The sequence below is a fragment of the Mastomys coucha genome, unplaced genomic scaffold, assembly GCF_008632895.1.
Source record: "Mastomys coucha isolate ucsf_1 unplaced genomic scaffold, UCSF_Mcou_1 pScaffold16, whole genome shotgun sequence".
Classification (NCBI taxonomy): domain Eukaryota; kingdom Metazoa; phylum Chordata; class Mammalia; order Rodentia; family Muridae; genus Mastomys; species Mastomys coucha.
In genome coordinates, this window is record NW_022196898.1 from 45611877 (window position 1) to 45628011 (window position 16135).

Genomic DNA, 16135 nt, shown 5'->3' on the forward strand with positions numbered 1-16135 from the left:
CTTCCTTCCTTCCTTTCTTTCTTCTTTCTTTCTTTCTTTCTCTCTTTCTTTCTTTCTCTATTCCTTCCTTTTCTAAGTTTACAAAAACTCCTGTACCCCCATGTTCTTTTCATTTAATATTCACAAAACCCCTCCTGAGACCAAGAATATCCCTATCTCATTGATGAAGATACCAAAGAACAGAGAGATGAGGACCCTTCCTTGAGGTTGATTGTCTGGAGGTTGCTTCAAAAGCAAGTGAAAAACCAAGTTCCTGGGAAGTCTGGTAAGATTAACCTTTCTACACTATGACAGAGGCAGCCAAGAACCTAGATTGGGGAGGCTGAATGATGTATGTGATCCTTGAGTCCTGTACTTCTTCATGTATTCAATTATGTAATATATATTGCTGATCTCGATTTAAAACTTTCATGTGTGGGGGTGGTTTACCTCCACTCTTGTCTTGTGCACCACGCGCATGAAGGGGCTGTAGAGGTTAGAAGGTGGCCATTCCACTGGAACTGGAGTTATTGATCGTTGTGAACCACCAATAGTTGAACGGTCCTCTGAAAGAACAACCAGAGTTCTTGACCCCTGAGCGGTCTCTCCAGCCCCTATTTGCTGATCTCTTACCACAGACTGTTTAAGAACTTTGTGACAGCATAAACACCCAGGCCAGAAAAACCCTCAAGAAAAGAATTGCTGCCGAGACATACATAGATTACAAAATACTATACATAAAAATTTCTGTTTAAAAAAAAATCTAAAAATATATAGCTTTACAGTTGCTTCATACTCCATTCCTCTAAAAGTTCGTTTCCAGTAACCTTTCGAGCCCTGTTCAGCTTGAGTGTCACGCCTTTTCCAGAGACACCACTTAGTGAAAACAAAAATTCACAAACGTGGGCCGGACTTGGTCGGAGGAATGTCTGCGGAACTAAAGTTCCGGTGGTTGTGGTTCTCGGTGGGAAGCCAATTGAAAGGACCGGTAGTGGAAAGCTCTGAAGCCGTTTCCGGCCACCTCAGCGGGAAGCGGAGACGCTAGCAGCTAGCTGTCCGGGGCTCTCAGCCGGAGGTGTAACTGGCCACCGCGGGAGAAGAAGGGGCAGTGACTGAGGCGGCCGGGTCTCCGTAGCCAGGGAAGATGGTGCTGCTGACCATGATCGCCCGCGTGGCGGACGGGCTTCCGCTGGCCGCCTCGATGCAGGAGGACGAGCAGGTAAGCTGCTGCCGGAGCCCGGAGCTCGCCCTGCTCCAAGCCATGGATCCCTTTCTTGGACTAGTGAGACCCTAGCGACCTCGCAGACAGCCCCTTCGCCTCCTTGCGAGAGCTCTTTTACGGTTTGCAAGTGGACAGACTACCTGTGAGAAGAAATCTTTGTCGAAGGAGTTAGAGTTTGGGTGTCAAGTGTTCTCTTTACACAGAAGCTCTGGAGAAAGCTTATCTGTGTCTAATTTGATCACCCAGTTGGTGATGACTTTTTAGGGACCTTCTTAAAGTTTAGGACTTTTATTTTTGGCTGGTGTTAAGGCTGCTGACTAATAATACATCTGGGGAAGATCAACCCTACGTTTCTTCACCTCGTTTTCCTATAGCACTTGATCCTTGACCTACCTTGATGACATATTTTGATAGTGGATGAGGTAATATGGCCACTTACAAAGTTGTCAGGGTTCAGGAAAGTGCCTACTTTCACGATTATGCCTGATTTTTCTCCCGCTCTAATAAAGTATGTTATTCCAATGAGCCCAAGAATATGATCTGAACAAAGGAGATTGGGGGCGGGGGAAGTCTTAGAGAACACTTACTTTGGAAAATATTTTTCCCATGAGGGGTAGCAGTGGGGTAGAGATGGGCAAAATCTGGCCAGTTGTATTGAATTCTAATGGGGGAGAGGGACCAAAGTGGACTTGAATTTAATACTAGTGGGCCTCTACTCTCTGCTTTGAAATTTTTCTGAAAAAAAAATCATGGATCCTTTCTTAATTTTAAACTTGGTATTTGTTTGATATTGGTCTGCCAAAGTGGGTTTGTTTCATTGATGAGAAATTCTCCACTGTGTGGTTTGTTTGTTTGTTTTTTCTGGTTGTGATTCAGTCGTTTCCCTTTATTAATTTTGATTTTAAATAATAAGCCTTTCTAAACCTTTAATGTCTGCAAGAGCACCAGTCTTAGGCTCATCTTTACCATCATAATAGTAGACAAAGCATTATAGACTGCCTCCTGCACAGCAGCTCTGTCCTGAGTGTGCTGGGGGCAGGATTTCTCTGCTCCTCCTCACCACCCACGTTAGAGTGTGCTCTCATTGCCCTTCACAGAGGCTGCTAAGCTTACAGAGAATAGGCCACTTGCTTAGAGTCCCACAGCGGACAGGTAGGGTAATGGGATGTGTCCTGGGTTGTCGTTGGTGATGTTGCTGGAGCTGGTGGTTTGCCTCGGGGATCGAGGGTGGGTCTGTTTTTATCAGGGACTGTTCCCATTTGGAGCTGGATGACACTTTGTTGGGAGAGACTGTCCTGTGCCTTGTGGGGTGTCCATCCTTGGCCTCTACTTCCAGATGGCAGTAGCACAATTCCTGTCCCACTACTTCCAGACATTTCTAAAAGTTCCTTTAGGGACAAAATCAGTCCTGATCGAGAATTGCCGGTTTCAGTTATCAGTATTTTATTAAGCTGTTGTTTTTAAAATCAGTATCAGTTTGGCTCTAGACCAGAACCATAGTTCCTAATCATTATTCTGTACTGTCTTGTTTAAGACTTTTCAACTACATATTCACTTCTTACTAATGTAGAAATAACTTTAAAAAAAAATTGGAATATCTACATAAGACTGTTAAATTGATTGTTGTTTTATATCAAACAACTTTTATGACACTTATTTTTATTGTTATAATATTTTATAAATTTTAAGGAATATGACAAAAAAGATATTGTAGGTATTTAAGGGGGGTCTCTGGGAGGAGCGGTGTTACAAAAGGGAAACAAGAATGTGACTCAGTTTTATTTAATTAAAATATGTTTTTAAATGTTAACAAATTCAGATAAAATTGAAATCATGTAACTTTTCTCATCATAATGCAATAAAAGTTTTCTTTAAAAATTAAAAAAAAATTGGGACAATTTCTAGATAGCTAGAGTTTGCCTTGAAATGATCCCTCTCCTTAGCCTTTTGAATGCTAGAGTTATAGGTGTACACCACCACACCAAACTCAGAAATAACTTTTAAGACATAGATTATCTTGACTAAATAGTCTTATATTAAGTACTCTAATTGTCTAAGCCAACGTAATTCATATACTTTTAATTATTTGTACTGGTACAACTTGGGTTATTTTTAGATATTTACTAAGTGCTAGTCTCCATATAAGCTCTTAACTGCCTTATGACTGAAGATGGCTGGTATTCACATAAGACAGTAAGGAGAGTAACATTCACATATAGTATACACAGAGTGTTTTCTACAGTGTTGACTGCTTACCTTGTAGTTTAGGCTTAGGACAGGTAGAGAAACAACCTTTTCTTCACAACTCCAAGCTCGCTGACTGATAATCCTGCCCCTTTCCTCCTCCTCTTTCTTTTCTTTTTATTTGTTTTTTTTTTCTTTTCTCTATAATGACATTTTTTCCTTGCAGTTTCTTTTATCTACCTTTCTGTTCTATCTCAAAAGTATTGTATTTGCTTTAATTCTGCGCTAGTTCTGGAAAGACAGTTCAGGTTTGGAAAAGGCGTTCATTGAAGCTATCAGGTAGACGATAGGAGCTCCAGAACAACAAATGACCTAGTGTGCAGCTGAGCTGCCTCACACCCCTTATCATGTCAGGGTGGTTACTGTAATTGCCAGGAGAGGAAAATGGCTGCTTCTTGGTTCTTGGTACAGCTGGCCTTTGACCAACTGACTTCATCAAGGATTTATCAACTATAAGACCTAGCTAAACATTCTTGGAAAATGCTAGTGATCTTTGGCAATACTGATGTAGGAAGTGGGCGATAATGGAAAGCGGACTCTGATGCACCCTCATGAGGTCGTCCATCATCCATGATGTCCATGATGGGGTGGAACTTGGCTGTCGTGCTCCTCTAATCAACCTCTCCCCCGTGCCTGTTAAGTAAACCTGGTATACTCATTGGTTTGTAAAACAAAACCAAAACTGAAACATTCTTAGAAAGCTAAAGGGTGATATTTGGTAGCACTAGTTGTCTGCTAGGCCTAGGTGAGATGGGAAAAGTCCTGAGGTTCTGAGGAAATCACTGCATTTTACCTTTTGTAATACAGAGACAGCCTTCATGCTAGTGGATAATCTTGTTTGCCTTATGGCAAGTCCAGCTGTTTTCATTCTCTTCGTTACTGGGTCACTAATGTACCTTACAGAGTGGACCTAGGTTTGCTCTCTGTATGAAGTACAAAGCACAAGCAGGGCATCTAGGTATTTGTAGCTGGGCTAACTGATGGTGACATTGAAAGCAAGCTATGTCTGTCTGTAAAGCACTAGTTAAGTTGTTTTTGTCAGCTCTTCATTAGTTCCCACACAGCTCCATGAGCTTTTCTTGTGAATTACATGATTGACAAGACTTTGTGTAGAAGGCGGATGTACTGTTGAAATAGTTTTAAGCATGGAAGTGGAATGTCATAGTGCTTGAAGAGGCTATATGTGGTCAGATTATCTAGGCCAAATCCTTGCTCTTCCCTTTCTAGTCCCATGGTTTCCTTGGCCAAATTTGACTTTTAAAATAGAATATTGTCATAATAATTCTAATCACCTCCTAGAGTAATTATGATGATCGTGAGTTAAATTATGTAAAGTGTTCAGAATAGCCCCTGACAGAAAATGAGCATTAACTTTGTTTATTTTTGAAGTATTTTTCTAAATACTAGCCTGTCTTTAAATTTACACACTAGAATTTCACGTAGTACTCTTTGTACAAAGATGCAATGAACAGGCTGGATGAGTAATTTTTATACTATAGAATTAATCCATGCTATTTAGAAAGTTTGGAGACTTATAAAACCAAAAGTCCAAGATGCTAGTGATGTTTATTTTCAGTAAATCTTTATCCAAGATATTCTCATATTCTTCCCCTTCTCCCCTTTTCTTCCCTCTCTGTGTGTGTGTAAAATTAATGCATTATACTGTAAAACTAACTTCAGTTTTCCATTTAACAATTGTACACGTTAAGCATTGTCTCATATCATTAAATATCTTAATGGCTACCTAATAGTCTATTATGTGAATATGCCAGAAAAATCATTACTTAGCCAAGACAATTTTGTTCTTAGAAATGATCATGCCAGCTGAACCAGCATTAGTATAGACTGTCATACTATAATTTCTATATAGATTTGTCCCAGTGTGTGACATTACCTTTGTTCCTTAGCACATTCTGAAATTGTAGCATGTTTCCAACCATTATATCTTATAATTGGTATGACTTTTAGTTTTGTTCTCTCAGGCTGTAGTAATAATACCTTATGCTTTATGAAGTTGGAATGCTTGTGCTAATCTTTATTTGATTGACAGAGTTGTGGTTTTCTTTTTGTTTGTAGATTGGGTTTTCTTCAGCTTTACCTTTAAGATAAGGTATTCATCTGCTTTTAGCAATTGAAAACAATTATTGTTTTATTGGTTTAGGAATGAAGATTGCACGTAAGAAGTTTTTAGAATCCCTATGTGATTCCAGTGTGAAGCCAGGATCATATATGTTGATCTTCATTATCACTTTATAACATTTAGTTGGGTGTATGTGCTGTTTTGGGTTCAGATCTCTTCATTCCATATAATGGCATGGTGAAGCAATCAGATTGATAAATTCCATTCACATGTTGAAATAAGATAATGTATATTACTTCTTAGTGACTGAAAGCATGTGACAGTATTTACAAACATGTACTTACTGACCAGTTATGGATGGATACATGCATGCATGCTGCTTACTATGATAATGTCAATATAATGTTGTTATATGGTAGTAATTATTATAAGGTACTGTTTAATGTGTGAATTGACATAATATCCACATACATACATATATACATACATACATTGACACAAAAACATTTTCTCAAATGAATAGCATTATAACAGATCATTGCCATAACAACAAGGCTAAACAAGACGAATGATCCACAGTTATTCATTGAGTGTACTCTGCCTGACTCTTGGCTTACATTACTTCATTACTTCACTTTTTGAATTTCAGGTTATCATTTTTGTGCATCTGTACCTTTGCATACCTGCCATGTTCTAACTGCCTCTTCCTTTGTGCTGTCAGCTCAGTAGTATCTTATCTAGAAGCTTACTATTTCATGGTGTACTCCCTCAAAGTTAGACCCCAGACCCAGACTCTGGGGAAACTAATATAAGCACTTTTATTTCAGTTATGAGAAATCTGCCAAAGAAAGGCTAGTCTGTCTTTCAATACAAAATAAATAATTCTACAAATGGAATAATTAGGGCTTTCTGTTACATGGCAGTGTACATAAACTAGGTGGCTTATAAACAACAAAAGACACTGAGAAGTCCAAGATGACAAGGTTAGCAGATTTGGTGTCTGCTTCTCATTCATAGATAGCAGCAACTCTGTGTGAGTCTTTGTGTGGTACAGGGACCAATCTCGCTTTCTGGGATTTCATACAGGAACATCAACCTCAACCATAAGCACTCCATCATCATGACTGAGCATCTCCCAAAGGCTCCACTTCCTTCAGTCAGCTTGGTGGTGAAATACCATCAGCTTACATACCTGGGCAGTAGAGACCTTGAGACCATAGCTAGCAGGGCATCCTCCCCTCCTCCTCAGGATTGTGTATTGTTTCTCATTCTTCATGCACTGCCTTTCTCCTTTGATCTAGTAGGGTAGTAAGGTATGGTGTTTATCCTTTCAAAATGATGCAACTACAAAATACCCCCTCCTTTTCTTTTCAATAAATTGTTCAGGGAGATACTTATTAACCATTTGAGTGTTGTCCTTTTCATCCTGATCCCTCTTTATTCCAGCTTGCCACCTACGCTGGAGAACCAGATAGATTGATGTAATAAAGGATAGCTACCCATTTTGCCTAACTGCAGTGGCAGTGTTCATAGGGTTCTCAAGCATAGGCATGCACATAAAGTTTTATTTAAATGTTCTTCCACTTTTGCGAAAGATTCTGTTGATATGCCAGCATTTAAAAAGAATGATGAGATTCATCAGCCTTTGGTTCTCAGAACTTTCTCCTGAGTGTGTGCAGGATGGTGTTATGAGATATCTAATAGTAAAAAGCACACCAAATACCTTGCATGTAGTTGACATGCAGTTTTCCTTCTTGCCAATTCCATGTTGGGATCTTGGAAATACTAGGAGTTAGGTTTTCTTATTTGTTCTAAAAGTAAGACTTTTTTTTTTTTTTATTGAAATGAATCTTAATAACTACTAAATGAAGGACCTTATTTACCTAATATTCTTGTGATGGCATGATCCTTCTCATTGATATAGCTTTGTGTGTGTGTGTATTAAATTTTTCAACGAAGTTATCTTTTTTCAGTCAGGCCGGGACCTTCAACAGTATCAGAGTCAGGCTAAGCAACTCTTTCGAAAGTTGAATGAACAGTCCCCTACCAGATGTACCTTGGAAGCAGGAGCCATGACTTTTCAGTGAGTATAGCTCTGATTTTTTTTTGTGTTTGTTTAAGTATGAAATACAGTTATGTAATACCTTGTAAGAATATCACAGTAGGGGCTGGAAAGATGGCTCAGAGGTTAAGATCACTTACTCTTCTTGTAGTGAACCCGAGGTTCAGTTCCCAGCACCTATATAATCACCTGTATTTCTAGCTTTAGGGCATCTGATGCCCTCTTGTAGCCTTCAATTTACCTCAGCTCACATACATAACGCCCCCCCATACACACACACACATACTCTATTTTTAAATGTGCATTTAAAAATAAATTAACATACCCATAGTTTTTAAATCCTTAAAAGAAAAATAGTAGTGTGTTGTTTCCTTGTGCGATACTTTGTGTGTGTTTACATGTTGTGTGCATGTGCCGCCAGTGCCAGAAGACAACCCCGGGTGTCATCCTCAGCCTCCATCCACCTTTCTTTTTTTTCTTTTCACAACCATCTCTCTCTCACTGGCCTGGAACTTGAAAGTAGGCTAAGCTAGCTGGCCAGTGAGCCCCAGGGATTCCTGCCTGTCTCCTTCTCCCATGCTGGCATGATAAATGTGTGTCATCACACCTGGAATCTCCTTTTTTTATTTTTAATGTTTATTTATTTGTTTGTTTGTTTAATTTATGTGAAAAAACTGTTGCTGTCTTAAGACATGCCAGAAGACAGCATCAGATCCCATTACAGATGGTTGTGAGCCACCATGTGGGTGCTGGGAATTGAACTCAGGACCTCTGGAAGAGCAGTCAGTGCTCTTAACCACTGAACCATCTCTCCTGGAACTTCTTAAAAACACATTCTAGGGATTAAACTTGGGGCTTCAAGCTTGCAGGCATGTAGTTTACCGACTAAGTGATCTCTCTGGCCCAGAATAGTAACAGTTTCTTAAACGTAAATATAGCTTTAAAACTACAATCTGTTCATAGAAACACTTTTTCTGCCTCTATTTCTAGAACACCAAAATCTTAATTTTTTAAGTTAACATACTTACAGTAATTTAACTTGTTAACCTGTGCCCATTCTAAACTGTTATGCAGTAATAGATAACTTAGGAACATCTTGGGGGCAGACACAAATAGGCTATTACTCCTGCTCAAAGGCTTACTAACAAGTGGTACAGACCAATTCACATAGCATCTCCAAGCTGTGGTTTTCTCTTCAAAGAATTTCTCAACAAAGGATTTTAACCGGATACATATGTAGTTAGCATCTTGCTTTATACATTGGGGGTAGACAATAAACATTTAAAAACTGTGAGAGAATTTTAAAGCATCTAAGTTAGTGGCTATAGTGGTGGATTTCTGTTTGGTTTTCATTACTGGAGATTGAACCCAGTACCCTAGCATGGAATGATATCCCCAGACACTCATGGTTATGGACTGTGTACAAAGCTAAAAGAGGGATGGAAGGCACAGTGCTACTTGTCTCAGTGCTGTACCAGAATACCTTCAGGTGCAAATTAAGGATGGAGGGGTTTATTTTTACTCATAGAAGGAACAGTCCATCTCAGCAGGAGAGTCATAGTGGGACGGACTTGAAGTAGCTGGTTTTCTGTATCTGAAGTCGGGAAGCAGAGAATACTGCTGCTCAGCTCCCCTCGTCAGTCCTGGAACACTGACAGTTAGGGTGGCCTTCCATCTCAGTGAACTCAGTGCAGAAACTCCCTCAAAGATGTGCCCAGGGATTCTCCTGGGCAATTCTGGGTCCTGCCAAGTTGGCAGCCAATATTGACCATCACAGGAACTTTATTGGACTTTTAATTATCTACAGATAATTGTTGTTAAATGATAACAGGCTAAATAACATGCTTCATGTTAAATAATAATAAGAAGTTGAATCTTTAAAAAACAGAAAAGGTTGAAAAGGAAAGACATTATAGGAAGACCACAGCAAAGGAAAACAGGATCAACTAAGTAAGCTTCGCTGTGTTGGCAGCGCAGTGGTGAGGCCTGTGAGGACAAGAGGAGCTACCTACTGTAACTGAAACCCAAACTACCAATAAGCACTGTAAAACGAAACTACTTCAGTTTATCAACAAGTATCCTTTAAAAAGAAAATGGTAGACACATTTTGTAAGGTAGTTATATATTATCTAAGGCATGTTTTTTAGGTACTTTAATTTAAATACTAAAAAAATATAGCCATTTGTCTATATGAGATAGTGTGCACCTGTAGTCTAAGCTATTCTGGAGGTTAAGGTAGGTGAGCTGCTTGAGCCCAGCCTAGAGAACTTAGCCAAAGGAATGCATATATAAAATATATATGTTTATGTTTAGTTACATGGTACAGTTATATAGTTACTATATATATGATGTAAACATATGTGTACATATATGTGTGTTTAGTTATATGATACAGTTATCTACTATACCCACAGATTCTGCCTTTGTGGAAACCATATCTGTAACCAAGAACCATGCATTGAAAATATTTTAAAAAATTAAAAAAGTATCTGCATAAAACACATGTGGAGTTTGTAGGACTTTTTTCTTATCATTATTCCCTAAACAATATAAGAGCTATTTATAAGGCATTTATATTCTATTAGGTATTTAAGATGATTTGAAGTCTACAAAAAGATCTGCATGGGTTTTATGCAAATGTTCCACCTTATATAAGAGACTTAGGCATTTTCCATTTTTAGTAACCGTGGGTATCCTGGAAGTGATCCACTGCAGAGATTGTGGGAGGACTGAATCTCCACAATGGATAGAAAATGAAAGACCTGGAAGAGAGCTCCTTCTGGTTCCTGTAGGACTTGACAGGCTTTGGTTTTTCCTACCAAAGCTAGGAAAGGCTGCTTCCTTGCCAGACCTTGGTTGTCTTCGTGAATGCCTATCCTTATTCTTCCCAGCGGAGGCACGCATTCGGACAAGCACAGTGCTTTAGAGCAGGGTTTGGTAAACTTTCCACTTACTATACTTTCCTGTGCACAGGATTCTTATATGCCCCTGAGTGTGTAGGTACATAAAATGGGTGTGCAGACTAAACATTTGCTGATCATAAATTATTAAAAATTTATTTTTTAATAATTCTTTGGTATACAAATATATTTTATATTTAACACATACGCAAACTTGCATGCTCATGAAGATGAATGTGTTTTATTTTTACATAAAGGGTTATGTCTGGACTGAGTATTTGATTCTATGGGATGTAGAACATCTTCAGTATTTTTCAGAGTTTATCTTCATTTGATTTTGTAATCATCATTGTTGAAGACAATGCTTTGCATAACTGTATAGTGCAAAATGGCAAAAGTGTGGCTAGGGCATTTCAGAAATTGGTAGAAATTCTGTTCAGATCTCAAGGCTAAATTCATTTAATGAAATTTGCAATAAAAATTAAATGCAACTCAAATCAGCAACTCAAACAGTAAATTTTAAAATCAAACGTACTAAATAATAAAATGGGAACTTCTTTGATAGTTATGTAGTAGGGAATGATGCCAGGAAAATGTCTTTATTTTCTATTATCAAATCATCATTCTTTCTTTAAGAGAGCAGAAAACTTGATGTGTACCATGTGGGAACATTTCAGTCATGACATAGAGCAGGCTCAGGTCTGAGCATAGGCGTTTGGGACTTTTGTCGGCACATGGCTTATCATCCTGTACAGGGCCCAGTGCATGTGTGTTCAGAAAGCGGGCTGCAGTAAAGCACACTGGCATCTTTGGAAAGCCCTGCTGGAAGGAAACACCTTGGGCTCATAGTTTTGCTCATTCAGAAACAACCTAGTGTTGCCAGATTTCCTGCAGCTCCCCACATTCAGCTGTACAGTGCTCTAGGGGGTCTCAGTCTTCAGGTTAAAGAAACATAAATGACATACTTTGAAGAAAGCAATAAATTTCTATTTGGGTGTTTGAAGAAAGGGACTAGAAGAAAGGGAAATATAAAAATTAAACAGAAAAAAGGCAATTACAGAAGGTTGAACATATGAGAACAAATGGAATTTCTCCTGGTATGTAAAAGCACCATGGTAAGAAAGAACAGCATAAGCAGGTGTGTTTGTTAGCGACACCATGCCATTTGGCTGTATGGTAAAATGTGACTTAACATTTCATCTGAAAGGCTATAAATACTATGTCAGAATATTATTTTACTTGATTGACATTGTGTGTCCCTGAAGCTTTAAGTAGGGCGGTGAGCCCTGTTTACTCCCTGGGAATGAGACCAGCGTTATAAATGACAGTACAGATTAACATCAAGGAGAAACTTTAATCCAGTGCTCAGCAGTGGGAGGACAGTGTAGATTTTAAACGTTACTCTGTACCTGGGAGAGTGTGTAAAACTTGAGATTTTCCTTTGTGGGGCTCTAGAATGTCGCAGAAGTCAGGAACAGAAGGCAGAAATTTGAGGTCATAGCATACTGTCTGCTTTTAAACCACCTAAACCAAAGAACTTCTGATTTTATCTACTGTATATATAAGCCCTATTAGTATATGTGTTGTTGGAAGAATGAGTACTGTGACTAGCCAGGCAATGGTGGCACATGCCTTTAATCCCAGCACTCAGGAAGCAGAGGCAAGCTGATCTCTGTGAGTTCGAGGCCAGCCTGGTCTACAGAGGGAGTTCAGGATAGCTAGTATTACACAGAAAAACAAAACAAAACAAAACAAAAAACAACAAAAGAGTACTGTGACTAAAGGGTTTGAGAAGCTCGTAGTAAATCTTCTTTTCTCCAAGAATATCCCAGAATGCTAGAGAGCTCATTGTCCCAAAAAGGAGTCCCACAAAAAATTCCCTTAGTGAATGATTTTTAATTATTAGAATTCTTCTAGCCAGAAATAAGCAACATGACTATTTTGGGGGGTGTTTTTTTTCTGTGCCAGTAAACATTTTCTCATTTAAGTTTATGAGTGTTTTGCGTGTGTGTGTGTGTGTGTGTGTGTGTGTGTGTGTGTGTGTGTGTGCGCGCGTGCGCGCGTGCGTGCCTGGTACCCACAGAGGTCAGAAAAGGGGTTCAAATCCCCTGGAACTGGAATTAGAGATGGTGTGGGCAGGGTGCTGGAGAATGAACTCAGGAACAAGAAGTGTTCTTAAGTGCTGAGCTGTCCTTGCCAACCCAGGTCTTTTGGGCATATCTTTAATAGTGGGGAGATTGGGGCCAGAGAGATGGCTCAGTGGTTAAGAGCACTGGCTGATCTTCCAGAGGTCCTGAGTTCAGTTCTCAGCAACCACTTTGGTAGCTCAAAACATCTGCCATGGGATCTGATGCCCTCTTCGGGTGTGTCTGAAGACAGTGACAGTGTACTCACATACATAAAGTAAATCTTAAAAAAGAAAAAGAAAATGAAAAAAAAGGCTTTATAAAAAAAAATAGTGGGGAGATTAGTTTCTTAGTTGTAACAGTTTGTGATCTGAAATGAACATTTTGATTCAGGTGGAATATTTTCTGAAGTTGATAGCACTGAAAGTCAGTTTCAACCTGAAACATTACTACTTCATAAATAACCTTGTCTTGCTTTTTTCCCTCCAGCTACATTATTGAGCAGGGGGTGTGTTACTTGGTTTTGTGTGAAGCTGCCTTCCCTAAGAAGTTGGCCTTCGCCTACCTAGAAGACTTGCACTCGGAATTTGATGAACAGCATGGGAAGAAGGTGCCCACTGTGTCTAGGCCCTATTCCTTCATCGAGTTTGGTAAGATTCGAGCCTGCATTTCTCTATCAGGGAGTAGCACTGTGGAGAAACTTTTTGATATACTGCTTATAACATTGACATGTTCCCTGGAATGTGCTTGGGAAGGTTTGATTCCTTCCCCTCTCCAAATGTTTTCCTTTTTGAGTGGAGAAGGCTTCCTTCTTCTCAGTAAATTCATCTAGTCTTGTCGTTTTCCCTGTGAACATGTACCTTTTGTTGTCTAGTTTGATTCCTTATTAGGGTTATTTGTAGTAAATGAACATTTGTTACATGAAGTCTACATGAAGTCTACTTGATTATCTTATGACTGAGTTCTATTTTCTAATCTATAGACTCTCACAGTAAGACTAATTTTATGGAAATCAGAATTTGGAAATCAGGGAAAGTGATGTTTATTTCAGTAGAATAAGAACCTCTAATTTAAAAATATATGGTATTTGAAAACCCTCTTTACTACATTCAGAAGTAACAAACATAAGAGTGTATATTTGTACAGGAATTCTGGGAAGGTTCAATATCAGTCAGACCTGTAAAGATTGTTCTGTCAATAGGTCAAAGGAAATGGCCGGTGCACAGTAAGCATCGGGTGCAAGAACAGGTAGAGTCAGAATATACTATGTGAAATCTTTAGTCAAAAGAGAAACCTTTTTGTGCCTTAGAATTTCTAAAGTTTTCAGGTTTGTTAGGTGCGTCACCTTGCTTTATTATAATTGAAAAAAATGGCCATATGCTAATTTATATGATGTATAGGTTTTTTAATGTTATTTTTCTGGATAATAAGTTTAGTAAATCCAAGTGACTAGTAAGACACATATATCAAGGTCACAAAGGAAATAGATGGCTCACCCAAGTTAGCTTCAGGGGATAAAGATGGGAATGGACTATAAAGTAATATCAGGCATGGTGACTTGGGACCATAAACAGTAGTTGTTCCCAACCTCAGGCTGAAGATATAAAGGGAAGGCTCAGTTTCTGAACTGAAGGAGAGTATTTAGGGGGAAGATGTGCTAGTCCACAGTGAGTGCTCAGGAAAGTAGGAGTGGGTAGGAGTACCCTGAGCGCACTGCCTGCTCCCTCCTGCTGCTGGGGGGCTTCATGGCTAGAGCCTAACTAGAAGTGAGGGAGTCAGGAGCCCATTGATGTGCTCCACCCAGGTCAGCTTCCCACCGTGCAGGGGAACGGAGTAGGTATTGAAAGCCAAGTAAAAGGTGTCAGCACACAGAGCAGTAGATTGTTTTGGCAAAGGTTGAAAAGGTCATTCCTACCGTTTTGGGTAATTGTACATGTAGGCTAGAGATGAATGAGGCTGCAGCTCTTTATTGGTATTTTTGGAAGCTTTCTATCATGTTTGATTTGAAGTTGAAGCATGGGGTAAGTTTGGAAAGTAGGCTGCTGGTTGATCACTAACTTTTAATAATGCCAGCATTATTTTAGGGGTTGCATAGAACTAAGTAATGAAGCTCAAAGAGTCCTCTGAATACAGACTGAAATCTTTCTGTCTTCAGGAAAGGTACTAGAATGGGCCTGATTATCTCTAAGGATTCTGATGGTAAATGTCTTAGACTCAGAGATGTTCAAGGGACAGTTCTCCTGAATGGTCATTTTAACATTTTACAATCGAACAGGTCAGATCCAACAGTAGACAGATGTAGGAATAAGCTCAAGACTGTGGACAGTGGCTGATTAGAAGTAGACTCGAGTTCTGATTATCTTCAGTGGCTTGAGGAACAAGAAAGCTGGTAATGGTTATCTGTCCTCACTCTAGATACCTTCATTCAGAAAACCAAGAAACTCTACATTGATAGCCGTGCTCGGAGAAATCTAGGCTCCATCAACACCGAATTGCAAGATGTGCAGAGGATCATGGTGGCCAATATTGAAGAAGTCTTACAGCGGGGAGAAGCACTCTCAGGTATCTGAAAAGGACATCAGAGATCAGTTTGTCAGAGTCTAGTGGGACTCTCAAGAAATCACTTACAAGGGATTAATTCCATGGCAAAGCTCCTGATATGATGGGGATTTGTGCCTTGTGTAATTAGTCTTTGTGCACTAGAACAGTGTAAAGGATTCACCCACAAGAGACTTACTGTCTCTTAAGAATTTACAAAACTAAGCACATTGTGTTGTCTCCCGGTTAGTGCTCTAGGACTGGGACGAACAATTATCTGTGGGAGCAAGCAGTTAGTAAGGAAAGACACAGACTCCAGGTAGAAGTGATAAGAGAGAGCTTTACTGTAATTCACTCAGTATTTATAGTTAGGCTTGGGAACCAGACCCAGAGGCCCATATAACATAAACAGGAGAGAATCCATTAACACCAGACCAGAAGGAGATCTTGAAAGGAAGATCCGGTAAACCTTTTAACATAAGTATGAGACTTGCTAAGTCTATGATCTAAGGAGCAGCAGTCAGGACTCCTTCACACAGCAGGTGCTCAATTCCAGCTTGTAGCCTGTAGGGGCTGCTTATAGAACCAAGTCACTCCCAAGCAACAAGGTTGGGGGACGGAGTCCACAACATTGAATACAGAACATTTGTACAAGTTATGTAAAGTAAAAAGACTGAGAGGCTGTTGCCAAGGATGTGTTTCATGCTAGCTGTCTCTTTGGGAGGCGTTACTGCTGCTAGGTCAGGGGTATAAAATACCATTTTCATCAAGGCAGTCCTCTTTTGAGAAACATTTAAATCTGAGACTATGAAGATCTAGTCTGCTGTCAGCATCCTTCATTCAGTCAATTGAGTGTCTGTTGTATGGAAGGTGTGGTGCTCTATACATGGAAAATGAGACTGTAAATACATGTCATTCTCCCAGGTTTGCAGGCACTATGACTCAGCCAGGCCTTTTTTTTTTTTCTCTTATATTTTCTCACAA

The 16135-nt window shown here is 39.4% G+C and overlaps 1 protein-coding gene across 1 annotated transcript in view; it reads left to right on the forward strand.

The window, feature by feature from the left end:
• Window positions 1–970: 970 nt before the first annotated feature.
• The window catches only part of Sec22b (SEC22 homolog B, vesicle trafficking protein), a 24308-nt gene continuing 9143 nt past the window's right edge, over window positions 971–16135 (forward strand). The window contains exons 1-4 of the mRNA XM_031374955.1: window positions 971–1198; window positions 7499–7608; window positions 13103–13263; window positions 15029–15175. Coding sequence (XP_031230815.1) covers window positions 1124–1198; window positions 7499–7608; window positions 13103–13263; window positions 15029–15175 — 493 coding nt within the window. The 5' untranslated portion in view covers window positions 971–1123. The remainder of the gene's footprint in view (window positions 1199–7498; window positions 7609–13102; window positions 13264–15028; window positions 15176–16135) is intronic.